The 27,410-nt window shown below is 43.5% G+C and overlaps 1 protein-coding gene across 1 annotated transcript; it reads left to right on the top strand.

Moving 5' to 3' along the window:
• The first annotated feature begins 1,396 nt into the window (after window positions 1-1,396).
• kif28 (kinesin family member 28) lies at window positions 1,397-26,237 on the top strand. Its single transcript, XM_037541712.1, has 22 exons — window positions 1,397-1,567; window positions 1,809-2,012; window positions 4,161-4,196; window positions 4,449-4,676; window positions 4,759-4,913; window positions 5,844-5,955; window positions 7,819-7,886; window positions 8,469-8,611; window positions 9,157-9,278; window positions 12,080-12,170; window positions 12,274-12,334; window positions 12,816-12,939; window positions 13,064-13,208; window positions 14,148-14,275; window positions 15,396-15,503; window positions 16,197-16,501; window positions 17,720-17,854; window positions 18,610-18,776; window positions 19,048-19,146; window positions 21,240-21,365; window positions 22,947-23,095; window positions 25,812-26,237. Exons 1-22 carry the CDS (start codon window positions 1,412-1,414, stop codon window positions 25,974-25,976), a joined length of 3,027 nt encoding a protein of 1,008 aa, XP_037397609.1. The 5' UTR covers window positions 1,397-1,411; the 3' UTR covers window positions 25,977-26,237.
• The last annotated feature ends 1,173 nt before the right edge of the window (window positions 26,238-27,410 follow it).

The following is a 27,410-nucleotide window of genomic DNA, read 5'->3' as shown; positions in this document are numbered from 1 at the left end:
CTTTAAACGAGAAGTTTAGCGGAATTTTCCAGTTGATTCGACGCAATAAAGTAAAAATGAATGTAAATGTTTAATTTATGCTGTAACGGCGGATTACAGGACGACCTGCATAAGGTTTGTGCTTTAATGCTAATGTTGCTAATGGAGACTCGGCTCCGCTGCACTGATGGTGTTTGCACTGGACGGTGCTGTCTGACCGTCTCGGACTCTGGAAGTGATCTGAGGCTGCGGTCGTGTATTATTCATCTCTCGGGGAGAGAGTGAGCAGCTCAGGCGGTTCAGGTTACAGTCCGTCCATCCGTGTCCGTCACTGTGGTCAGGACGCGCTGTGGGAGCATGAGGGCGAAGGGAAACGACATGGCCAGTAAAGACTGTGTGAAAGTGGCTGTTCGAGTCCGACCGTTCAATAAGGTCAGTAAACAAGACTGCCTGGGATTCCAGGAAATGGGAATAAAGATTCAGGAAATGGAAATGTGGTTTTAGGGATTAAGAATGAGGATTTGGCTAATGGAAGTGAGATTTCAGGGACTAAGTGAGGATTCAGGGAATGGGAATTACGATACAGGGACCACGAATGAGGAGTTGGGCAATGGGAATGAGGATTCAGGGATTAAAAATGAGGATTTGGGGAATGGGAATTAGGATACAGAGACTTCGAATGAGGAGTTGGGCAATGGGAATGAAGATTCAGGGATTAAGAATGAGGATTCAGGGAATGGGAATGAGGATTTGGGGATTACGAATGAGGAGTTGGGCAATGGGAATGGGGATTCAGGGATTAAGAATGAGGAGTTGGGGAATTGGAATGAGGATTCAGAGATAAAGAATGAGGATTTGCGGAATGGGAATGAGGATTTGGTCAATGGGAATGAGGATTCAGGGATTAAGAGTGAGGATTTGGGGAATGGGAGTGAGGATTCAGGGATTAAGAATGAAGAGTTGGGCAATGGGAATAAGGATTCAGGGAATGGGAATGAGGAACAAGGTTTTTGCACAACTGCGAGGATTTGAGTTGTGCTGGTTTGTTGGCTTGTTTGAGTTGTAGAGCTTTGTTGGTTTAGATCAGGGGCGTCAAACTCAATGAGTAAATGGGCCAAATTAGAAAATCTCAACAAATCCATGAGCCAGAGGGAAAAAGGGTTTGTTTCATTTTTAATCGATGTTGTGTTGCAACCCAAACTGGCCATTCAACATTCCCAACAACGTCAGCAGTTAAATACCGGCACTTGTATTAGATCTTAAAATATTACGTGGACACTTGAAATATTCGGAACGTGAACATCTCCAGGTGCTCGATCTTCTAAACCTACCTATCTGCTTGAACTAGGCATCAGTAATACAGGCTCAGTTTGTGCTGCTGTTCTCTGTGATGTAGAGGGAGAAGGATGCAGGCAGTCGCTGTATCGTCTCCATGAGCAACAACATCATCACCATCCAGGATCCTCGCAACCAGCAGAACCGCAGAACCTTCACCTTCGACCACGCCTTCTGGTCCCACAGCGGCTTCGTCCGCAACAGCCACGGCCTGTTCGTCCCGGGGGAGGATGGAGGACGCTACGCAGATCAGGTGACACACATCACACACACACCTCATACTGGCCATTCACTGGATATTTTTATTATTATGATCAAACTAAATAATTTCCGATATAATTCAACCGTAATTGAATTAAAAGTGGACATGCAAGGCTGAACTAAGGAGCTCCAAAGCAGACAGAAACATAATTTTATAGCAGCTGTGTAAAAGAATGAAATGTGATAAATATGTAAAATGTTCTCTGATGTATGTTCTACATTCTCATCTCCAGGTGAGTGTGTTCGAGGGTCTCGGTCAGGGGGTCCTGGAGAACGCTCTGCAGGGCTACAACGCCACACTGCTGGCCTACGGTCAGACCGGCTCAGGGAAGAGTTACTCCATGCTGGGTTACGGACCCAACAAAGGGCTCGTCCCCACACTCTGCGACCGACTGTTCCAGTTCATCAGGACCAACCAGGACAGCCGCCAGTGCCAGGTCTCCAGCACCGACACCACACACAGACTTAAATACCCAGAGAACCGAAATCTTAGTTTTCTTTCGCATCAGGTTGATCTTGTTCCTGCAGGTAAACAGTGAACATGCTGAATAACTGTTCCACTGACCATTAAATGACCGACATATTTCACCATGTTTCTCTCCTCTCAGTGTAGACTGGGTGGTTCTAATCTTGGGTAACGCTTCCGTAATCATTCCCTCGACCAATCACAAGGCTGCATCTCTGGCCCCGCCCACACAGAACAGTGTCAGAGTCAGAGAAGCTTGGCGAGCTGAAGCTAACCTAGTGAGCTGGACCACCTGTCTGCAGCCGCCTGTCGCCCGTTCACTCATTTATCAACACCAACATTATTCTTTCATCCATTCCTTTGTTCATAAAAGCTGGATAATGATGTTAGTTCTGTATGAGGGGTGGAGCCAGCTTGTAGTGTTGGACAGTAAGCTGTCAATCAAGCTGCTGATTGGCCACGCCCACACAGCTCTCAGATCAGTCTGACCAGCGTTTATAAGCCATGCTATATCCTATATTTTTCATTCAAGCTTTTCTGGATGTTTAATATAACACTCAAGTTCAGTACCATACAGATATTTTTAATGCCTTTTTAGTCATTTTAGTGTTCCCTGAGACTTTAACCAGTCTGGCCACCACCTCATATTTCAGTCATTATAAATAACTTATACATTTACCGCACATTTCGAATGTTCAATGGTTTAACTAGTTCATTCATTTCTTGGCACTTTCCTCTTTGATGGCACTCATTGAGGTTCATGTGTCTATCATCTATTTATCAAATCAGTCTGTCAGCTGTTTAATTGTCTAGCCATCTTTTTATCTAAACTATTTGGCCAAAAGTATATGGGCACCCCTCTAATTACAGAGTTCAGGTGTTTCAGCCACACCCACTGCTAACAGGTGTATAACATCAAGCACATAGACGTATGGCAGTAGAATGGGTCGCGCAGTGGCTTAAACATGCAAACATGGCACTCGCAGAGGATGCCACCTTTGCCACAAGTCAGTTTGTGACATCTCAGCCCTGCTACATGTGCCCTAGACAACTGTAAGTGCTATTATTGTAAAATGGAACAACAACGGCTCAGCCACAAAGCAGTAGACAATGCAAACTCACAGAGGGGAGGCACCAAAACTGTGTAAATATCGTTTTCCAACGATACTGAGCTTGGATATGATGAGGTTTTATATAAGTGTGAAAGGAGAGTTCATCTAGGACTTTAACAGCCTGTTAGGAGACTATTTTTATTGCAGGACTATTTATAGGAGGAACTTCTATTATCATCTTCATCAAATGAACATGCTTAGCATGTTGTTAACAGGAGCTGTTATCTAATCCCTAATAGTCTGGATTGTGATTTCTGACACCACAATAAAGATCACTCTGAAGATCTACACGAAGAACATGTCAGGAGTATTTCCAAAATACATTTACATTTAGCTGACGCTCTTATCCAGAGTGACTTACAATTTGATCAGTTTACACAGGCAGGCCAAGGTCGGGTTAGGAGTCTTGCCCAAGGACTCCTGGTATAGTGAAGAGTGTTTACCCAGGCAGGGACTGAACCCCAGTCTACAGTGTAGAAGGCAGAGGTGTTAACCACTACACTAACCAACCAAAATACTATATAAAGCTGCACTATATAAGGTTTTGGGGATTTGGTGACCTCTCTGGTGGGAATCTGTAACTGCACGCTGCACGCGGAAGAGCATGGGTTCAACGCCTGAGCTGAATTTAACTGGAAGTGTATAAGTACTATGGATGCACCAATGTGGCAGTTATGGACTGATATCTGATATCTGATAACTTTTCACATACATTGATTACGATAAACACAGATTTATAAAAGTAGGGCTAAATCTATCTGCATTATTATTACATTAATCCAGCGCCACCTAAACATTCTGCTCTTCTGGAGTTTAGTAAACGCATCATCACACATCGATCTGAAGTATCAGATCCAAACATCTGTCTGATAACGATAGTATTCAGGTGTCGTTGTACGTCCCTTAAAATTACAGGTGATCATGATATGTTTCATTGAATAGTGTGAAATCATATATTTACACTTTTTTCCTCGCTGTAATAATTTTAATGTGTCTCGGTTCTTTAGGTTTTCTTCAGCATGTTGGAAATCTATAATGAACAGGTGAGATAATGAGATTATTTCTCAGTCAGTCACATTTTTGCACATCATTTTATTCACATGTTCTTTAATAACTGGGTTTGTTTGGTTCTTTATTTATTGGTTTGCAGAATTTTAGTTTGTGCTGAAATTGTAATGAAAACATTTCAAACTTTTATGCCCAAAAAACCCAAATAAATAAACATTTTGAGTGATTTGTAATGAAAAAAAAACAGCTTGTGCTTAAAAAGATGGATTAACCTCACCTGCGTCCAGGTGATCGACCTGCTGTCCAGAGGTAGCCGCTCTCCTGGGGGTCTGCGAGTGAGGGAGGATCAGCAGAGGGGCTTCTACGTGGAGGGTCTCAGGAGGGTCCCGAGTGACAGCGCCGCTCAGGTGGAGCAGCTGATGGAGCAGGGAACCCGAACCAGAACCACTGCCGCCACTCACATGAACTCCAACAGCAGCCGCTCGCACATGCTGATCATCCTGCAGCTCAAACAGGTGCACACGCCCACCTTTCACCTCACCTGTCTAGCTGCGCTGCTCTCTCCCTCTGGGTATGACTTCCTGTTCTCTGGTGCAGATCTTCTCTAAAGAGTGCATCACCAAACAGTCCAACATCAACCTCGTAGACCTGGCAGGCAGCGAGAGGCAGCGGTCATCAGGGTCAGAGGTCGACCGGCTGAAAGAAGGCACAGCCATTAATCTCAGCCTGACCACCCTGGGCAACGTCATCAGGTCAGGTCCACCTTAACAACCGCACTGCTCACTGTACTGCGTACATTATGATACTGTAAATACCAAACACCCTGTTTTACTGTTTATGTGATCCTGTTGGATTTTGTCTGTAAATTGGCTTCAGCTCAGGAGGATCCAGCTGTAGGTAAACTGCTGTAGGCTGAATGGGTGGGGCTAAACTGCTGTAGCTGAATGGGTGGGGCTAAACTGCTGTAGCTGAATGGGTGGGGCTAAACTGCTGTAGCTGAATGGGTGGGGCTAAACTGCTGTAGCTGAATGGGTGGGGCTAAACTGCTGTAGGCTGAATGGGTGGGGCTAAACTGCTATAGGCTGAATGGATGGGGCTAAATTGCTGTGGACTGAATGGGTGGGGCTAAATTGCTGTGGACTGAATGGGTGGAGCCCAAGAGCAGCTAAACAGCTCTATGTTGAATGGGTGGGGCTGAACTGTTGTAGGATGAATGGGTGGGGCTAAACTGCTGTAGGCTGAATGGGTGGAGCTTAACTGCTGTAGGCTGAATGGGTGGGGCTAAACTGCTGTATGCTGAATGGGTGGGGCTAAACTGCTGTAGGCTGAATGGGTGGGGCTAAACTGCTGTAGGCTGAATATGTATATATATGTGTTTAAATATATGAACAAAATTCAGGATTCCAGATGCTGCTACTGTTATCTATGCTAATGTACTTTAGTCTATGTTTATAGATCACAGTGAGTCAGAAACAGTAATTAAGTAATTAAAACGATTAGAGACACTGAACACCTCACGCTTGAGGCAAGCGTGTGGTTAGCACTAATGCTAATTGGTGGGGTAGAAGCTTCCATGGCTTGTCAGCTACATTAGCCTTGGAGCTCCACCACTGAGGCTGCTGATGGCTGTGGTTTGGTTGAAGCGTCAGAGCTGAGTGTTCGTGTTCTCTCTGGTTCTGCAGCGCTCTGGCAGAAGCAGCTCTGGGGAAGAAGGTGGTCCATATTCCGTACAGAGACTCCATCCTCACCAAACTGCTGCAGTCTGCGCTGGGCGGGAACAGCCGCACCGTCATGGTGACGCTCATTCCAGTTTTCCGTGGAAGCTCGTTCCCGTCTGATAGGAGAAAAAATGACCCCACCCTGTTTCTCTGTTGAACAGTATGTCAAAATTTTGACTTTGGCAGTGTTGGAAATTGTTCTCTCAAACTTTGGACATCAAAATAAAACTTTTTATCTCACAATTTGGGTTTCACTGATCACTTTTGAGACGAAAAGTCAAACCTTTAAAAAAGCAAGTCAGTATTTTGAGTTACGATGTTGAAAATGTTAGTTGTAATATCAAAATAATTGCTTCCTCAAATCTTTGTTAATGGCTTGTTTCTGAAATCTAAAGTCAAGTTTATATATAGCTAGTCAGTATTTTGATCTTTGAGTTTTGGCATGCTGTGTTAATAATGAGAAAATAGGTTATTGTTTTGAGACGGTATGTCAAAAAAGTCATTATTTTGAGATAAAAAGTCAAGCTTTCAACATTGTAAGTCAATTTTGTCGACATACTGCAGCCAGAAACAGAATGAGAACAAAAGCTAGGTGATTTTTTTATTCCACCAGGCGAAATGGGCTTCCACAGTTTCCCTGCACTTCCCGCATGTGAATGTTAAGTATCGCCAACATGTCGTTTTTTTAGATGGTTTGAAAATTCCTGCTGACCTTCACACTGTATGAACATGTAATAGAGAATGGGCTGGCAGGAGAGGTCCAAAATGACCTGGAAGGAAACCTCGATACATCAAGCCACATTAGTAGTGAGCAAACTTTTGGCCACTGAAAGAGAAAAACAGCAACAATTCAGACCAAAAAGTGCTGAGTGTCCAAAACTGAGGCTTTACAAATGACTTTCATGGTACTGAAGGTGAGAAACGGTGATTTAAAACGTGCTGTCGCATTCGAAGTTTATCAGATGAAAAATCAGCCGTTTGTAGCTATTTTGTGGTTTCCATGAGGAACATTTACAATCTCTGCTCATGTGGAGCATCAAGACGCCCAAGAACTTCGCTGCAGGACCGCCTAGAGCAGGGTTTCTCAACCACTGGGCCGTGGACCACAAGTGGGCGGCAAAGCTCCCTCGGATGGCCCTCAGGCCTATACTGAGAAGGAGACGGGGGTCCATGGTGGGCTACTGATGGCAGTGAAAAATTATAGAAGTCATGCTTTATCAGTTTTTAGCCCTTTGTCTCTACAAAAGCAAAACATTCTGGCCCAAAGTGTCAATCGTCCACTGTTATTCCGAGTGGATAATTTAGCTTAATTTGCCGTCATTAGCCCTGATTTCAGGTATAAAACAAGTTTATTTTCACCTAATCTGTTGATTTTTAATGTTCAGTGAGATGGTTTGGACATGTGTTGAGGAGGAATAGTGGATATATTGGGCAAAGAATGTTGGAGATGGAGCTGCCGGGTAGAAGGAGAAGAGGTAGACCTCAGAGAAGGTTTATGGATGTAGTGAAGGTGGACATGGAGATGGTTGGTGTGAAAGTAGAGGAGGCAGTGGATAGGGCAAGATGGAGGCAGAAGAAGAAGAAGAAGAAGAAGAAGAAGAAGAAGAAGAAGAAGAAGAAGAAGAAGAAGAAGAAGAAGAAGAAGAAGAAGAGTGATACACAAGGAATATTGTCTTGCCAAAAAACTGCTGAGTTTACTTTCCCAAAAAGTTTTTTGTTGTTTCCCGTGGGCCTTCATGCCTTCTAGTGATCGACAGGTAGACGTTGAGGTGGAAGAGGTTGAGAACCTCTGATGTAAAGCACAGCAGAACCAGAAAGGTCATTTTATTGGGTCTTCATATGAGAATGATCGATAAACGCCTCAGGAAACTGGAGTTAAACTGAAGTTGTGGATGTCGCTACTCTGTTAATGAAGGCTTTCCTCCTCTGTTGTGTCCAGATTGCGACTCTGAGTCCTGCAGATATTTGTTATGAGGAGTCCCTGTCCACACTGCGCTACGCAGAGCGGTGAGCTCCTCTCCTCCGGTTCTGTTCATTCACAGAAACTCAGAATGTACAGCAGTTTCTCGAGGTCTGAATGGGTGGGGCTGTAGCTGAATGGGTGGAGCTAAACTACTGTAGACTGAATGGGTGGGGCTAAACTGCTGTAGGCTGAATGGGTGGAGCAAAACTGCTGTAGGCTGAATGGGTGGGGCTAAACTGCTGTAGGCTGAATGGGTGGAGCTGAACTGTTGTAGGCTGAATGGGTGAGGCTAAACTGCTGTAGGCTGAATGGGTGGGGCTAAACTGCTGTAGGCTGAATGGGTGGGGCTAAACTGCTGTAGGCTGAATGGGTGGAGCTGAACTGTTGTAGGCTGAATGGGTGAGGCTAAACTGCTGTAGGCTGAATGGGTGGGGCTAAACTTCTGTAGTCTGATTGGGTGGGGCTAAACTGCTGTAGCTGAATGGGTGGAGCTAAACGGCTTCAAAGGTTCTTAGGTCAGTATGTCCAAACCAAAAGCCATTTAGGGGCCTTTGTTTTAAGAGTGGAGGTGTGTCTGTACGGTCAGGCGCTGACGGTGCTGTGCAGTGATGATGTTCTGCTCTCAGGGCCAAGCGGATCCAGAACAGAGCGGTGGTGAATGAGGGCCCCACGGAGCGCCTGGTTAAAGAGCTGAAGGCTGAGAATGCGAAACTGCTTCTGAGGCTCAGCCGACTGGACCAAGAGGGCCGCCGGACAGATGAGGAGACCAGTATGGACCAGGACAAACACTAACACTGTCCACAATTCACACCAGCCATCCTCTGTAGAGATAAAGGGGAGAGTTTATTCTTTATAGAGGATCATTTACACATCACCCATCTCATCCCGCAGAACATCAGAACCTCGTAACACGGATGGATTTAAAAATATGCCATAGGCCCAAAATCTTCTCAAAAGCAGCATGTGATTCCTCCAAAACGAGTAAAGCTCTGCGTCCTGTTTTTAAACTGCTGATGCGACAGTTCAATGTGTTCAGAGGAGAACTGCTGATTCTGTTAGCCAAAGACTGTAGCAGCACCTTGAGGAGTTCGTCTAAATAATAACAATGACTTTACAAATACATTTAATTTACTAAATGCTCAGTGAAGAGCAGAATAAGAATGTTGCACATTTTAAAACACAGTTAAATGATTCTGAAAAGGGCATTTAAATTAATTAAATCAGTCAAATGTCAAATCAGTCACATTAATCTATATCCTATATTGACCAGTAGAGAGAGTTTAACTAAACGACTTCGTTAAATTCCTTCTGCAGAAGAACTGCGACGGTTGCTGACCCACAATGAGCTCCAGATCAGAGCTATTCAGACCCTGTGGGAGCAACGACTGCAGGAGGCCCTGAAAGACTGGGAGGCTCAATACACCACAATAACACAGGTAAATACACCACACTAACACAGGTAAATACACCACAATAACACAGGTAAATACACCACACTAACACAGGTAAATACACCACACTAACACAGGTAAATACACCACAATAACACAGTTAAATACACCACACTAACACAGGTAAATACACCACAATAACACAGGTAAATACACCACACTAACACAGGTAAATACACCACACTAACACAGGTATATACACTACACTAACACAGATAAATACACCACACTAACACAGGTAAATACACCACACTAACACAGGTAAATACACCACAATAACACAGGTAAATACACCACACTAACACAGGTAAATACACCACAATAACACAGGTAAATACACCACACTAACACAGGTAAATACACCACAATAACACAGGTAAATACACCACACTAACACAAGTAAATACACCACACTAACATAGGTAAATACACCACACTAACACAGGTAAATACACCACACTAACACAGGTAAATACACCACAATAACACAGGTAAATACACCACACTAACACAAGTAAATACACCACACTAACACAGGTAAATACACCACACTAACATAGGTAAATACACTACACTAACACAGGTAAATACACCACACTAACACAGGTAAATACACAACAATAACACAGGTAAATACACCACACTAACACAAGTAAATACACCACACTAACACAGGTAAATACACCACACTAACACAGGTAAATACACCACAATAACACAGTTAAATACACCACACTAACACAGGTAAATACACCACAATAACACAGGTAAATACACCACACTAACACAGGTAAATACACCACACTAACACAGGTATATACACTACACTAACACAGATAAATACACCACACTAACACAGGTAAATACACCACACTAACACAGGTAAATACACCACAATAACACAGGTAAATACACCACACTAACACAGGTAAATACACCACAATAACACAGGTAAATACACCACACTAACACAGGTAAATACACCACAATAACACAGGTAAATACACCACACTAACACAAGTAAATACACCACACTAACATAGGTAAATACACCACACTAACACAGGTAAATACACCACACTAACACAGGTAAATACACCACAATAACACAGGTAAATACACCACACTAACACAGGTAAATACACCACACTAACATAGGTAAATACACTACACTAACACAGGTAAATACACCACACTAACACAGGTAAATACACAACAATAACACAGGTAAATACACCACACTAACACAAGTAAATACACCACACTAACACAGGTAAATACACCACACTAACACAGGTAATTACACCACAATAACACAGGTAAATACACCACACTAACACAAGTAAATACACCACACTAACACAGGTAAATACACCACACTAACACAGGTAAATACACCACACTAACACAGGTAAATACACCACACTAACACAAGTAAATACACCACACTAACACAGGTAAATACACTACAATAACACAGGTAAATACACCACACTAACACAGGTAAATACACCACACTAACACAGGTAAATACACCACAATAACACAAGTAAATACACCACACTAACACAGGTAAATACACCACACTAACACAGGTAAATACACCGCACTAACACAAGTAAATACACCACACTTACACAGGTAAATACACCACACTAACACAGGTAAATACACCACACTAACACAGGTAAATACACCACACTAACACAGGTAAATACACCACAATAACACAGGTAAATACACCACACTAACACAGGTAAATACACCACACTAACACAAGTAAATACACCACACTAACACAGGTAAATACACCACACTAACACAGGTAAATACACCACACTAACACAGGTAAATACACCACACTAACACAAGTAAATACACCACACTAACACAGGTAAATACACCACACTAACACAGGTAAATACACCACACTAACACAAGTAAATACACCACATTAACACAGGTAAATACACCACACTAACACAGGTAAATACACCACACTAACACAGGTAAATACACCACAATAACACAAGTAAATACACCACACTAACACAGGTAAATACACCACACTAACACAGGTAAATACACCACACTAACACAGGTAAATACACCACAATAACACAGGTAAATACACCACACTAACACAGGTAAATACACCACAATAACACAGGTAAATACACCACACTAACACAGGTAAATACACCACACTAACACAGGTAAATACACCACACTAACACAAGTAAATACACCACACTAACACAGGTAAATACACCACAATAACACAGGTAAATACACCACACTAACACAAGTAAATACACCACACTAACACAAGTAAATACACCACACTAACACAGGTAAATACACCACAATAACACAGGTAAATACACCACACTAACACAGGTAAATACACCACACTAACACAGGTAAATACACCACACTAACACAAGTAAATACACCACATTAACACAGGTAAATACACCACACTAACACAGGTAAATACACCACACTAACACAGGTAAATACACCACAATAACACAAGTAAATACACCACACTAACACAGGTAAATACACCACACTAACACAGGTAAATACACCAAACTAACACAGGTAAATACACCACACTAACACAGGTAAATACACCACACTAACACAGGTAAATACACCACACTAACACAGGTGAATATGGAGAGTGTATGACCTGTTTTGAACCTTGACAAAAAGTTTAAAGTTTTAAGTTTTTGAGTTTTAATATTGGTCATTTAATGCAGACCTGCTTTTGCTGACAGGAGAGGACAATGATGCAGATGTATCCGTACATGCTGAACGTTAACGAGGACCCTCAGCTCTCGGGGGTCATCAAGCTCTTCATTCAGGACGGTCAGTTATTTTGCTTTGTGTCCTGTGTGTCCCGGTACCAGCGCAGGTGTGTATGTGTCTAATGTTAATGTAATGATAGCGAGGTGTTGTGTTTTGGGTTCAGGTGAGTGGGACGTCGGTCTGGCAGACAGTTCACCAAGATCCATATCCATCAGGGGACTGGGGTAGGTTGGCTTATTTATTTACTCTCGTGTGAAGAAGTGAGTGCGCCCCATTAAAACGTTTCTCCCTTTGCGTATGTGTGTGTGTGTGTGTATGTATATGAATGTATGTGTGTGTGTCTGTGTGTGTGTCTCTGTGTGTCTGTGTGTGTGTGTCTTTGTGTGTGTGTGTGTGTGTGTGTGCATGTGTCTATGTGTGTCTCTGTGTGTGTGTGTGTGTGTGTGTGTTTGTGTGTGTGTGTGTGTGTGTGTGTGTGTGTGTGTCTCTGTGTGTGTGTGTGTGTGTATGTGTGTGTGTGTGTGTGTGTCTCTGTGTGTCTCTGTGTGTCTGTGTGTGTGTCTGTGTGTGTGTGTGTGTCTCTGTGTGTCTGTGTCTGTGTGTGTGTGTGTCTCTGTGTGTCTGTGTGTGTTTGTGTGTGTGTGTGTCTCTGTGTGTGTGTGTGTGTGTGTGTGTGTGTGTATGTGTGTGTGTGTGTGTGTGCAGTATTCAGGAGAAACACGCCATCTTCTCTAATCAGCAGCGCAAAGTGACCGTTACCCCACTGTCAGGGTCAAAGGTCACAGTCAACGGAGTGACCACATCTGAGAAAACTGACCTGCATCATTTAGTGAGTCGCTGTTTCTGCACATTCACCGAACTCACACACACACTTCACATCGTCTTCGCTGCTCACCCGTGTGTTACTTTACGGGGTAACAGTGATGCTGTGGTTTTCCTGTGTGTTCCTGAAGGACCGTCTGATTCTGGGCTCTAACAGCACCTACCTGTTCATCGGGTTCCCCTCAGAACGGGCCGGAGAGGACTGGGCTCGTTATGATTATGATTATTTCCAGTCTGAACTGGCCGCTGCCGAGGGCATCCACCTCCACTCACTGTGTGAGGAACAGGGGCCGAGTACGTCACAGTCCTGTTACACTGCTATTCAGTATCTGTAATCCACAGGCTGGGCCGTTTAGATGGATACACCCAAATAAAACGGGAATGGTTGGTGATATTAACTTCCTGTTTGTGGCACATTAGTTTATGGGAGGGGAAACCTTTTCAGGATGGGTGGTGACCATGGCGGCCGTTTTGAAGTCGGCCGTTTTGGATCCAACTTTAGTTTTTTCCATGGGAAGAGGGTCGTGTGACGCGTCAAACTTACTGAGAATTTCACAAGAAAAACACTGGTGTGCCATTCCCGTTTTATTTGGGTGTATCCATCTAAATGGCCCAGCCTGTATTATTCAATATCTACATTCAATTATTCAAATATATTTAATCTATTATTCAGTATCTATAATCAGTTATTCAATATTTATAATAAATTATTCAGTATCTATAATCAGTTATTCAATATCTATAATCTATTATTCAATATCTATAATAAATTATTCAGTATCTATAATCAGTTATTCAATATCTATAATCTAGTATTAAATATCTATAATAAATTATTCAGTATCTATAATCAGTTATTAAATATCTATAATCTATTATTTAGTACCTATAATCAGTTATTCAATATCTATAATCTATTATTCAATATCTATAATAAATTATTCAATATCTATAATCAGTTATTCAATATGTAGTCAATTGTTCAATAATGCCTATGAATAATTTAGTAACTCCTATGAATAATTCAGTGTATACTACTAATTATTCACTAATTACTTTTTATTCAGTATTATGAATTGTCTAGTAACTACTATAAATTATTTAATAATTAATTCGTATCTTTTTAAATTATTCCCTATCATTATGAATTATTCAGTGTCCAATATGAATATTGGTAATGAATCGTTTTCTGTGGTCTGTGGTTTCTGCTGTAAGCTGTGTGTTTATTTCTGTCTGCAGGGTCCGTCCAGCCTGACCCCAGTCTACTGGCCGTCTTCTACGACTACATCAGGCTGATGCCCATGGTGACCGAGGCTAATCAGATGAGTCAGGAACTAAACAAGGTGATGTTTTGCCCATTCAGAATAAATTTATAATTCAATTTATAATTAAATTACTATCAAGAATACGACACAATTAAAAAAGTGGTGATCAAACCTTGAGACAGACAAAAAATTATAATAAATAATAATAATATATTGTACAAGTAAACATATAATTAATATACATTATCTATCATTTAATTAATTAAAATAGCTTTAAAAAGTTAGATGTTCCTTTTGGTGCACTTTTGATATAATATTTCAGTTTACATTGTATTTATCATTATTTAATAAAATGACATCAGGCGTTAATTTGTCGAGTGCTGACTGTGTATAAATGTGTGTACAGTACTGTTCTGGCCACCCTTTCCAGTCAAAACAGACACTGAGTTATTCATTTTCTGGTGTCAAGAAAAAAGCAGTAAATATATTTAACCCTCTATTGCACGATGTTGCCGCAGGGCAACACACTCATTTCCCGCACTTTACAATAACAGTATTCATATTTGAGGTCAACATATTTACAGTAGGATCAATAATAAAGGGAAGAGTAGAGAGTACGTCAATAAAAATCATCTGCCTGGTCATAAAATCTCTTTAAACCTCTTTTTAAACATTAAGTATCAATTTTTTTGTCATAAGATTTTGCAGAAGTATGTTTGTTGCCCAGAAGCAACATTGTGTGGAATGGATTTCGCCAGTCACAGGCCAGGCCTCAAGGCAACTCCAAAAGGACACATTATTATTATTATTTTATTTATTTATTTTTTTTTTAATTTAATAATTGGTTCCAAAAAAGGAAATCAAAGCCTTTTTCATGCAAGAAAAGTTCATTGATTTTTTCAATTACTCTCATACAGCGTTGTGGGCAGTAGAGGGTTAACAGAAATGACACAAACAGCTAAATCCCCTCTCAGCTGTGGTCAGTCAGTGAGTCCCTCTTTCCCTTCATTCCAGCTTCCGTTCTTCTCAGGAGCCTCACTTTCAGCTCCTCAATCAAACCCATTCAGTGGTGCTGAGGCCTGGACTCTGGGGTGGTCAGTCCATTGTACTGAGAACAGCAGCAGCTTCTTTGTCTGATTTGTTCTTTGATTTTTTTGAGAAATATATTTATTTATCTTTTTCATGCTGTAATTTTCAGGGGGTGGAGTTTAAGTTGGAGATTAAGAACCTGGCAATGTCCGACTCTAAAGGTCATGACCTGGAGAAGGAGACTGCGGTCAGGGTGACGTGTGTGGAGAGCAAACAGGTGACCCTCCAACATCTGCGATTCAGTGGGCTTTTCACATAAAAATACCATAAGAATCGCGTACGTGATGGAGAGCAGTATCTATTTGTATACACCAGCTGTTCTCAGAACACCTCTAAACATCTCTATACACCTCTGAACAACTCTAAACACCTCTAAAGACCTCTGAACATCTCTGAACACCTCTAAAGACTTCTGAACATCTCTAAAGACCTCTGAACATCTCTAAAGACGTCTGAACATCTCTGAACACCTCTAAAGACCTCTGAACATCTCTAAAGACCTCTAAAGACCTCTGAACATCTCTAAAGACCTCTGAACATCTCTGAACACCACTGAACATCTCTATAGACCCCTGAACACCTCTACAGACCTCTGAACATCTCTGAACACCTCTAAAGACCTCTGAACATCTCTAAACACCTCTGAACATCTCTGAACACCACTGGACATCTCTATAGACCCCTGAACACCTCTACAGACCTCTGAACATGTCTGAACATCTCTATAGACCCCAGAAAACACCTCTGCAGACCTCTGAACACGTCTGAATATTGAACTTTGCAAACGTTATTCAGCAACGACTAACCTGTCGCTTAAACACAAAAACACATTCAGTTATTTTAATTAATTAAACTTTATTAGCTTTTTAATTTTATTTTTTAATTAACTGCATTTCGTCTGTGTGTCCAGGTCTGGATGTGGTCCAAGGCGAAGTTCATTAACCGTAAGTTCCTGATGGAGGAGATGTACCAGCAGCAGGCTGGGGGCGTGTCTGGGGGTGTGGTCGTGGGCGAGGCAGACCTGCCCCCCCTCCCCAGAGACAGAGACCCGTTCTGGGACCCCCTGGAGCCTCTGCACCTCGGCAGCGCCCACCTGTGGCTGCAGTCTCTGCCCTTCCGCATCCACGTGGAGGAGCAGGTGGAGGTGGTGGGACCCGAGGGCTCGGAGGAGGCCATACTGCAGACCCAGCTGATCCCCTGCAGCCCCACGGGATTGTGGGTAACATTTCTGCATCCAGCATACTGCACACTATCAAAACAACACAAAAAAACAACAAAACGCTTCTTGATCCTGAGGCTGATCTCACACTTTGTTTATGACCAGGTCTTCATTTAACTCATAACAATAAAGACACCCCAATTAAACAAATAGAGCAAATAATTACATCGTTTTTCATTCATTTATTAAACAAACTGACCCAACAGTGTCTTTGTTGGCAAAAGACATGCTGTCATTCCACACGTACGCTCCTTGTTCAGTGTTTTCCTGATGATGGACTCTGACATTAGCCACTGTAGGAGCGGCCTGCAGAGCCTTAGATGCTACCCTGGGGTTCTTTGTGATATCCCACAATATTCTGTGCATTAATCTTGGAGTCATTTTTGTTGGATGAGCGCTCCTGGGAAGGGGAGCAGTGGTGCTGAGTTTCCTGCATTTGTAGACTGACAGTGGATCAGGGAAGTCCAAATTCGTCAGAAATGGTTGTGGAACCTCTTTCAGCCTAACGAGCTTTGGCAAATGTTTTTTTAATGGGCCTGGCTCAGCCACACTCACACCTGATTGCCGTCAATCGATTGAACCTCCTGACCCTCATTGTCACCTATACCGAGGTGATCATTCAAGAGGTTCACATACTTTTGCCAACTAAAATTTATCTTCTTCTTCTTCCGGCTGCTCCCTTTAGGGGTCGCCACAGCGGATCATCTGCCTCCATCTTGCCCTATCCACTGCCTCCTCTACTTTCACACCAACCATCTCCATGTCCACCTTCACTACATCCATAAACCTTCTCTGAGGTCCACCTCTTCTCCTTCTACCCGGCAGCTCCATCTCCAACATTCTTTGACCAATAAAAATATTTGGCACTTTGTTCAATGCATGGATGAAAAACTCTGCAAATTTGTTTTACTGGGTTTATTATTATGACACAAGTGAACATCTGATCCCATTTTGGGTAAAAATTCATGCAGAAATGTGCATAATAGTAAAGATTTCACAAACCTTCAAGTAGCATTTTATGTAGTTGGATTTGATGAGGGGTGCCTAAACTTTTGCATAAGATTGTATATCGCTAACAGTGTGCAGAGTGAGCATGAGTGAAAAAAGATAACGCAAGTCTGCAGTGAATCTCTTGTGTTTTTAATGTATCCAGTGGTTTGTTGGGCCTGATGGTGTGTGTGTGTGTGTGTGTGTGTGTGTATGTGTGTGTCCAGGCCGTTGGGGGAGGATGATATCCTGATTGACCCCACAGAGCTGGTGGGGAAACGTCTGGACTTCCAGCTGGTTCTGGATCAGTGCTGCGGCCTGCGCTGGCTCAAAGACGCCCGAAACCGTGGCGTCCAGATCGGGTCAGTTCCTCTGAAGGCCAGAACACAAACTCAAATGTGTGGTTGGTGTCCCAAACCCTTGCTTGATTGTTGAAAGGGGCAGTCGTGGGCTGGAGGTTAAGGAACCAGCCTTGCATCCTCGTACCTGTCGTGGCTGTCGTTGTTGTTTCGCTCTCTTGTGCATCTGATGTCCTCCTCCTGTCGCTCGCCACCCTCGTTGGCGTGAGAGGCTCAGGCTCCGCCTTCTGCCCTATCTCATGGCTGTCATCGGTGCCTGTGGGTCAGGGGAGGGGCTTCACTGCAGAGTCTGAATGGGTGGGGCTAAACTGCTATAGCTGAATGGATAGGGCTTCACTGCTGTAGTCTGAATGGGTGGGGCTTAACTGCTGTAGTCTGAATGGGTGGGGCTTAACTGCTGTAGTCTGAATGGGTGGGGCTTAACTGCTGTAGTCTGAATGGGTGGGGCTAAACTGCTGTAGGCTGAATGGGTGGGGTTAAACTACTGTAGGCTGAATGGATGGGGCTAAACTGCTATAGCTGAATGGATGGGGCTTCACTGCTGTAGTCTGAATGGGTGGGGCTTAACTGCTGTAGGCTGAATGGGTGGGGCTAAACTGCTGTAGGCTGAATAAGCAGGCTGATATATTTAAATATTTTTTGTGACATCACAAAACAATGAATTGGAAACAGGCTATGTTTGCCGTAGTGTCCATATCTGGACTGTATGCTCTGGGAGAGGGAGCTGTATGTTTTTTTAATATTAAAATCTTTTCCAGGTTTCAGATGTTCGACTGCCCTCAGCCGCTCTACACGCCGGCCGTGTGGCACAATGTGAACCCGGTTCTGGAGTACAGGGTGCAGTTCACGGCCCTAAAAACGTCCCCCGAGCTGCTGAACTACCTGCAGAGCAGCGCTCTGGTGCTGGAGCTGTGGGGGCTGCAGGGTGACCAGGGTTTACTCACAGCTTTACATTTACATTGTAACACACTCATCACAGTCAGACCTACAGCACTGTGGGAAACACTCAGGCCATTTGGGACGTCTGCATTGAAATTGTATTTTCATTTATTGTAATGCTGATGTTTTTTTTAATTGATACAAAAAAGTAAATACACAATACAATGTGGTATAAGTGTAAAGTACTTAAGTATACTTAAAGTATACTTTGCACACTTGAAATCTGTTTTTTTAATCTGTAATTCTTGTGTGTGTAGAGGGATGCTCTGACTTGGTGTCCGGTCTGGACGGAGTGAGGATGACTCCAGAGGGCAGCATCATCATCGACAAAGCCAGCACTCCAGAAAATACAGTCAGTGCCTTTCAGCACCTACATTCACTGTTTATCCACATTAATGAGCTCATTCATTTATTTCCAGTCTAAACAGCCATTAGGTACAAGTTGCAGGGTGTGTTCACTTATTAGCTGTATATGTAAATGTGCATATATATACAGTGGTGCTTGAAAGTTTGTGAACCCAGGGTAACTTCTAAGCCACTGAAGGCCTCTCTCACATTGGCTAATGTTAATGTTCATGAGTCCACCATCAGGAGAACACTGAACAACAATGGTGTGCATGGCAGGGTTGCCAGGAGAAGCCACTGCTCTCCAAAAAGAACATTGCTGCTCATCTGCAGTTTGCTGAAGATCACATGGACAAGCCAGAAGGCTACTGGAAGAATGATTTGTGGACGGATGAGACCAAAACAGAAATTTTTGGTTTAAATGAAAAACGTCATGTTTGGAGAAAGGAAAACGCTGCATTCCTGCATAAGAGCCTTATCCCATCTGTGAAACATGGTGGTGGTAGTATCATGGTTTGGGCCTGTTTTGCTGCATCTGGGCCAAGGCGGCTTGCCATCATTGACGGAACAGTGAATTCTGAATTATATCAGAGAATTCTAAAGGAAAACGTCAGGACATCATGCAGCAAGACAACGACCCTAAGCACACAAGTTGTTCTACCAAAGAAGGTTAAAGAAGAATAAAGTTAATGTTCTGGAATGGCCAAGTCCCTTAATCCCATCGGAATGTTGTGGAAGGACCTGAAGCGAGCAGTTAATGTGAGGAAACCCACCAACATCCCAGAGTTGAAGCTGTTCTGTACGGAGGAATGGGCTAAAATTCCTGCCGCTCTGCAGGACTGACCAACAGTTACCGTAAACATTTAGCTGCAGTTATTGCTGCACAGGAGGGTCACACCAGATACTGAAAGCAAAGGTTCACAGACTTTTGCCGCTCACAAATATGTAATATTGGATCATTTTCCTCAATAAACAAATGACCAGTATAATATTTGTGTGTCATTTGTTTAACTGGGTTCTCTTTAACTACTTTTAGGACTTGTGTGAAAATCTGATGATCTTTTAGGTCAAATTTATGCAAAAATATAGAAAATTCTAAAGGGTTCACAAACTTTAAAGCACCACTGTATGTGTCTGTGTATATTAAGATTATTAGTCCCACAACGGGGAAATTTCACCTCTACATTTAACCCATCCGTGAAGTGAAACACCACATACACACTAGTGAGCACACACACACTAGGGGGCAGTGAGCACACTTGCCCAGAGCGGTGCTCCATGGGGAGCAGTTGGGGGTTAGGTGTTTTGCTCTAGGACACCTCAGTCATGTGCTGTCGGCTCTGGGGATCAAACCGGCAACCTTCTGGGTCACGAGGCTGGTTCCCTGACCTCCAGCCCATGACTGCCCCCATATGTGTATGTATTTGTGTATGTGTCTGTGTATATTTGTATGTGTCTGTGTATATATGTGTCTGTGTATATGTGTATATGTGTCTGTGTATATATGTCTGTATGTGTGTATGTCTGTGTATATGTGTATGCGTCTGTGTATATATATGTATATGTGTATATATGTATGTGTGTATATGTGTTTGTGTCTGTGTATATGTGTATATATGTGTGTATTTGTGTGTGTATGTGTATATATGTGTGTATGTGTATGTATCTGTGCATATGTGTATATATGTGTGTTTGTGTATATATGTATGTGTCTGTGTATATGTGTATATTTGTGTATATATGTGTGTATTTGTGTATGTGTCTGGGTATGTGTATATGTGTATATATGTACATGTGTATTTGTGTATATGTGTCTGTGTATATGTGTATATATGTGTATATGTGTATATATGTACATGTGTATTTGTGTATATGTGTCTGTGTATATGTGTATATATGTGTATTTGTGTATATATGTATGTCTGTGTATATGTGTATATTTTTGTGTATATATATCCATGTATGTGTGTATGTGTCTGTGTATATGTGTATATATGTGTATTTGTGTATATGTCTGTGCATATATGTGTGTCTATGTGTATGTGACTATGCATATATGAGTATTTGTGTTTGTGTGTATGTGTGTAGGCTGTGGACGCTGCAGGCTCAGATCTGAGCTCGTCTCTCCATGCTCTGCACCAGGACATGGAGCAGCTGAGGGTCACTAATGCAGCGCTGAGGAAGGAGAACAGCGTTCTGAGAGAGCAGCTCAGCGCCTCGGCACGACACGGTGAACCACCGCACGCAGCTGTAATGTCCGTTAGCATCACTTAACGTCTCCGTCTCCACATCATTTGGTCTCAGTCTCGTCTCGGCCTCCACATCATTTGGTCTCAGTCTCGCCTCGGCCTCCACATCATTTGGTCTCAGTCTCGCCTCGGCCTCCACATCATTTGGTCTCAGTCTCGTCTCGGTCTCCACATCATTTGGTCTCAGTCTCGTCTCGGTCTCTACATCATTTGGTCTCAGTCTCGTCTCGGCCTCCACATCATTTGGTCTCAGTCTCGTCTCGGTCTCCTCATCATTTGGTCTCAGTCTCGTCTCGGCCTCCACATCATTTGGTCTCAGTCTCGCCTCAGTCTCCACATCATTTGGTCTCAGTCTCGTCTCGGCCTCCACATCATTTGGTCTCAGTCTCGCCTCGGCCTCCACATCATTTGGTCTCAGTCTCGTCTCAGTCTCCACATCATTTGGTCTCAGTCTCGTCTCAGCCTCCACATCATTTGGTCTCAGTCTCGCCTCGGCCTCCACATCATTTGGTCTCAGTCTCGTCTCGGTCTCCTCATCATTTGGTCTCAGTCTCGTCTCGGTCTCTACATCATTTGGTCTCAGTCTCGCCTCGGCCTCCACATCATTTGGTCTCAGTCTCGTCTCGGTCTCCACATCATTTGGTCTCAGTCTCGTCTCGGTCTCTACATCATTTGGTCTCAGTCTCGTCTCGGCCTCCACATCATTTGGTCTCAGTCTCGCCTCTGCCTCCACATCATTTGGTCTCAGTCTCGTCTCCGTCTCCACATCATTTGGTCTCAGTCTCGTCTCGGCCTCCACATCATTTGGTCTCAGTCTCGTCTCGGCCTCCACATCATTTGGTCTCAGTCTCGTCTTGGCCTCCACATCATTTGGTCTCAGTCTCGCCTTGGCCTCCACATCATTTGGTCTCAGTCTCGTCTCCGGCTCCACATCATTTGGTCTCAGTCTCGTCTCGGCCTCCACATCATTTGGTCTCAGTCTTGTCTCGGCCTCCACATCATTTGGTCTCAGTCTCGCCTCTGCCTCCACATCATTTGGTCTCAGTCTCGTCTCGGTCTCTACATCATTTGGTCTCAGTCTCGCCTCTGCCTCCACATCATTTGGTCTCAGTCTCGTCTTGGTCTCTACATCATTTGGTCTCAGTCTCGTCTCGGCCTCCACATCATTTGGTCTCAGTCTCGTCTCGGCCTCCACATCATTTGGTCTCAGTCTCGTCTCTGCCTCCACATCATTTGGTCTCAGTCTCGTCTCTGCCTCCACATCATTTGGTCTCAGTCTCGCCTCTGCCTCCACATCATTTGGTCTCAGTCTCGTCTCAGCCTCCACATCATTTGGTCACTCTCGTATCCTAGTCTCCATATCATTTGACTCAGTCTCGCCTCGATCTTGACATCATTTGGGCGTGTCCTTGTCTCTGGTGGTCTGATATAACACTCCTTTAAGGAGCCTTACAGTGCGTCAACACGTAATGCACTCACAGAACAGGGTCAGACACTGCCTGTCAAAAGTTTGGAAACACCCAGGTCTTCACACATGTTCTGAGCCTGTTTCATGGTTGCAGGTGCTGATGGTGGGCGCGGCCGGCAGGAGCGGAGAGGGAGTCTGAGGACGAGCTGCGATGCCGACTTCGCTCGAGCACTGAAGGTTTTCTATCACAGCATGACCTCTGTCAGGGGTCAACTGCAGCGTCTGCGGAGGCACAGACCCAGCGTACGTACACAGACACAGTCCTCCGCTGTTCTAACACACAGACCTATTCAAAGCACTTGCCTTCGCTAAGAGAAGGAATGAGTGCCCGTCGTCGGCAAGACTAGCAGTAATAGTTAATGCTCTAAGATACATTAATATCTAAAGCTTTTGGGTTCAGTCCATTAACCATCTTGAGTGATTAGTGAGCTTTATACTCACTGAACTGGGTTCATCACCGCTTGTTCTTCCTCAAAAATTCATATATAGACGATTTCGCCAAAGTAGTTGAAACTTTGCTCCCTCAGTAAAAAGTATTTTTAAAAAAAATTAAATATCCAGATATTTAAGTATTCTGTGCTGATCTGTTTAAACCCAAGGCACTAATAGAGATAGTAATGAGCTAAATATGTACAAAATCATCATTTATAGGGTTCTTTCTATTGGGAGTCTGTCCCAAACCCCGACCCCTACATTTTTTTAGTTTAATTTATAAATAAAACAATTAATTTAAAAAATACTGTCACATGTTTTCATGTCACCACCAAAACAGAGTTTTAGTGAACTGCTGAGGTTCTGAGGTCAGAATGAGCTGAAATGGTCACTGAAACGGTCACGACTGAAACACTGGATACAGTTTGGTAGAGTTATGATTGTTGAATAAGTTGTTTTAATATAGTTATCATCATTAAGCTTTAGAGTCACTCAGAGCGAAAGGGTTTTGGTCTAAAGTCCAAGATCAGTTAAAGTCCCAAAATTTGAATCAGTTCAGTAGAATAATGTCTATATTACCCCTCTGGTTCATTAGAAAACTGATGGTCATGTACTGCTTATGTAATAAACATCTGTACAGAGATGTTCTCCCTTTATGTGAACATGTTGGTTTTGTGCCAGAGCACAAAATAATTACCGTTGTATAATCAGTCCTACCTGGACGTTGGTGTGCGCAGACTGAGCTGGTGGTTATTTGTCATTTTAATTTGACTTGTTTTCGTCCACTGCAGAGCTCCGTGTGACATTTCTCACGGCGGGTGCAGCCTCGTCCTCATCTGACCATTAACTGATCTTGTCTTAGCAGCCTATACTCAGTTTTATCTAACATCACTTTGTGGTGCGCTACAATTTTTGCAGGTGCTTTGAAACATTTTTCTGAGCCTATATTGCTAAAGGGCTGTAAGCTGTTACCATCATTATTTGGTGTTATACAGCAGTGAGTTCTGGCCGTGCGAGCTGATTGGTTGATAGACGTTGTAACGGTGCTGTTATTTCTCCATAGCATCACAGGTTTTTCACAAACACTGTGTCACTTCGCTGAGACACTGTTGCTAAGCAACGACTCTGACAGCTGTAGGAGACGCTCGAGCCATTTGAACGTTTTTACTTTTTACTTTGCCACAAACAGAAAACGGACACTGTTAAGACCACATCTGACCGACAGCCGATTTGGTCAGACTCTGAAGACGAGACGACACTAAATTCCCAAACTGTCGTCACCACTGAGCAGCTTTTCAGTCGGCAGCTGTGACAGAAGAACAGCTGAACAACCTGGAATCAGCCAGAAATGAACCCAAACACCATTCGCCAAACTAAACGGGCTGTAAGAAGCTTTACAGACAGTTTGGGAATTTAGTGTAAGGAGCTGGAGAACGAACTGCCGGCTGAGCAGCGAGTGGGCGGAGCTCGTTACTCTGACGTAGCAACGAGCTGCTCGTTAAGGAGCTCTAATTAGGAGGAAGGAGCTGAACATTAAAACATATTAAAGCCGCGTTCACGGCCAGTTTATTCATTTCTTACTGTATTTATTTAACTGCTGTATTAAAGCAGTAGAGCACTCGAGGAGGGAGTTATCACCAGTAACATCACGGCTGAGATGATCTACGGACACCAGATCACAGCCGGGATGTTATTGGCGATAACTCACTCCTTGAGTGCTCTACTGCTTAAATATCAGTTAAGACAACTAAAGCTAATTAAGCTAACTCAGCTAACGCTAAAGCTTCCGCCTCAAGTCTCTCCAGGACAGAGCGACAAAGTTTCGGGCTCTGTAGTTTTTATTTAAAGCATTAGCTCTGTTTCTTATGGCAGCATATTCCAGGCTTTATTCCAATTCAATCGTAAATTTGAGAATGCTGGCGCAATTGTATATTTGCAATTGCGTTTCCAGGGTGAACGCGCAGTTTTAAACATATCATTCAAACGCAACGTGTATTCGTATTCCTGTGTATAATGGCTGTTAATGCGGAAAAGCAAAGTGCTTTCAACATTTCATTTTCATCATCTTAACGATTTAACATTAAAAATGGAAAAACAATCGCGCGCCTGCGTTTCCTCATCACTGCGCTTCAGCTCTGCTAACGTGACAGCGCAGTAACAATCCTGTTCCAGTGGCCTTCTCACTGTCAATCAGCACGACTGTCAATCAAACGCAGCAGGTTGGATGTCAGGAGGGGCTTTTAGATCAGGGCAGGTTTTAAGAGGAGGTGGTGGCTCTGAACGTTGGTGGTTGTGGAGAAGAGCTAACAGCAACACTCCTCAACCAGGCCCAGGAGAATTCTAGGCGAGCTCAGGGCTGCATGAGAACCGGTACTAGTGAATGGGTACATGTCCAGAATCTGCTGCCATAGTTTTATATGAATTATTTAATAATTCTTTGATAAGATTACATGAGCATAACAAGCATAACTCCAGCCTGCTCATATTTACAGACCTCGAGTCACTCATGAAGTTGTGTTTACGACAGGAGGAGGAGGACCTGCTGGGTTTGCGGCTGTTTGTGGACGAACATTCGCGCCTGCTGAAGGATTTCGGGGAGCAGCTGGAGCAGAGTGTGTTCACGTTGAAGCAGGACGTGGCGGCCATCGTACGCAGGAAGAGAGAAAAGTCCGGAATCTGGTCCGAACGCTGAGAGTCACTTTATTTGCTCCGAGGAGCTTACAGCCTACCTGATGCTCCAGGCGAAATAACGGTGTGGTTGTTCTACTGGTTGTGGGAAAAGGCTGATTTTTACATGATCATTTGTGTATTTGAGAGTCATTCTTGTATTCTTTGTATGCTCGGTTAGAATGGACTGCTGCACACCAAGAGACAGATAAACTGCACAGCGGTTGGCCTTTTCTCCACTGTAGAACTAGATGGTTCTCAGGGCCGTACTGGTCTCGTGAGACCGGTTACGGTTTCGTCTTCCATCTGCTGAGCTGCTGGACCAGAACCAGGAAAAAACAAAGAAAAACTACACAAGAGAGTGGCCAATTCTGGACAGGCTAACAGCTGCACACAAACACAGTACAAAACACGTTTGATTCCATCGGTCACTTTAAACCGTCTCTCGGCTTCTTTCTCCTCTGAATGGGCGTTACTTGATCATCAGTTACCGAAACGGAGTCTGGGTTGGACCTGTAGCCGGCAAACCACACTAGCACTAGCACTGCCCAGCTCAAAGCACCTCAGAACAGTTACTTTTCTGTCACGTCAACTCCAGACACTCACACTCAGATGAGGCAGCATCCTCTAAACGGACGTTTTCTAATCATCAATGTGCTGAAACTGTGTGATGGGAGCCACTGTACACCTGTGCTAGCATAGCATAGCCTAGCAATCCACAGCATAAAGCACTATAAAACAGTTTATAGGGGGCAGTCGTGGGCTGGAGGTCAGGGAACTGGCCCTGTGACCAGAAGGTTGTCGGTTCGATCCCCAGTGCCGACAGTCATGACTGAGGTGTCCTTGAGCAAGACACCTAACCACCAATTGCTCCCCCAATTGCTCCATGGATAGGGCTGCCCACCGCTCCAGGCAAGTGTGCTCACTGCCCCCTAGTGTGTGTGCTCACTAGTGTGTATGTGGTGTTTCACTTCACGGATGGGTTAAATGCGGAGGTGGAATTTCCCCGGTTGTGGGATTTAAAAAAAACGTAAATTTCAGTTTTCTGTCCCTCCAACAGCAATCGGTCCACTTTGCTCTTGCTGTTCTAAGTTTCTGTTCTCTATACTTGTGAAAGCAGAGCACCAGTCAGTCAAACTGTGGTTGGTTAGTGTAGTGGTTAACACCTCTGCCTTCTACACTGTAGACTGGGGTTCTGTGCCCCACCTGGGTAAACACCCTACACTACACCAATAAGAGTCCTTGGGCAAGACTGCTAACACCACCTTGGCCTTCCTGTGTAAAATAATCAAATTGTAAGTCGCTCTGGACAAGAGCGTCAGCCAAATGCCGTAAATGCATCAACGCAACAAATGAAACTGAACCCATACTGGGGTCTTTGAAGCTCTCTAGCTGCACTAAGCTGGGGGAGAGGAGCCAGCTTAACTAGGGGGATACAGCTCCAAACACCATCCACTCG

Source organism: Pygocentrus nattereri, chromosome 10 (assembly GCF_015220715.1).
Source record: "Pygocentrus nattereri isolate fPygNat1 chromosome 10, fPygNat1.pri, whole genome shotgun sequence".
Taxonomy (NCBI): domain Eukaryota; kingdom Metazoa; phylum Chordata; class Actinopteri; order Characiformes; family Serrasalmidae; genus Pygocentrus; species Pygocentrus nattereri.
Note: the sequence above shows the minus strand (reverse complement) of the source record. Positions and strands in the feature narration are given on the sequence as shown.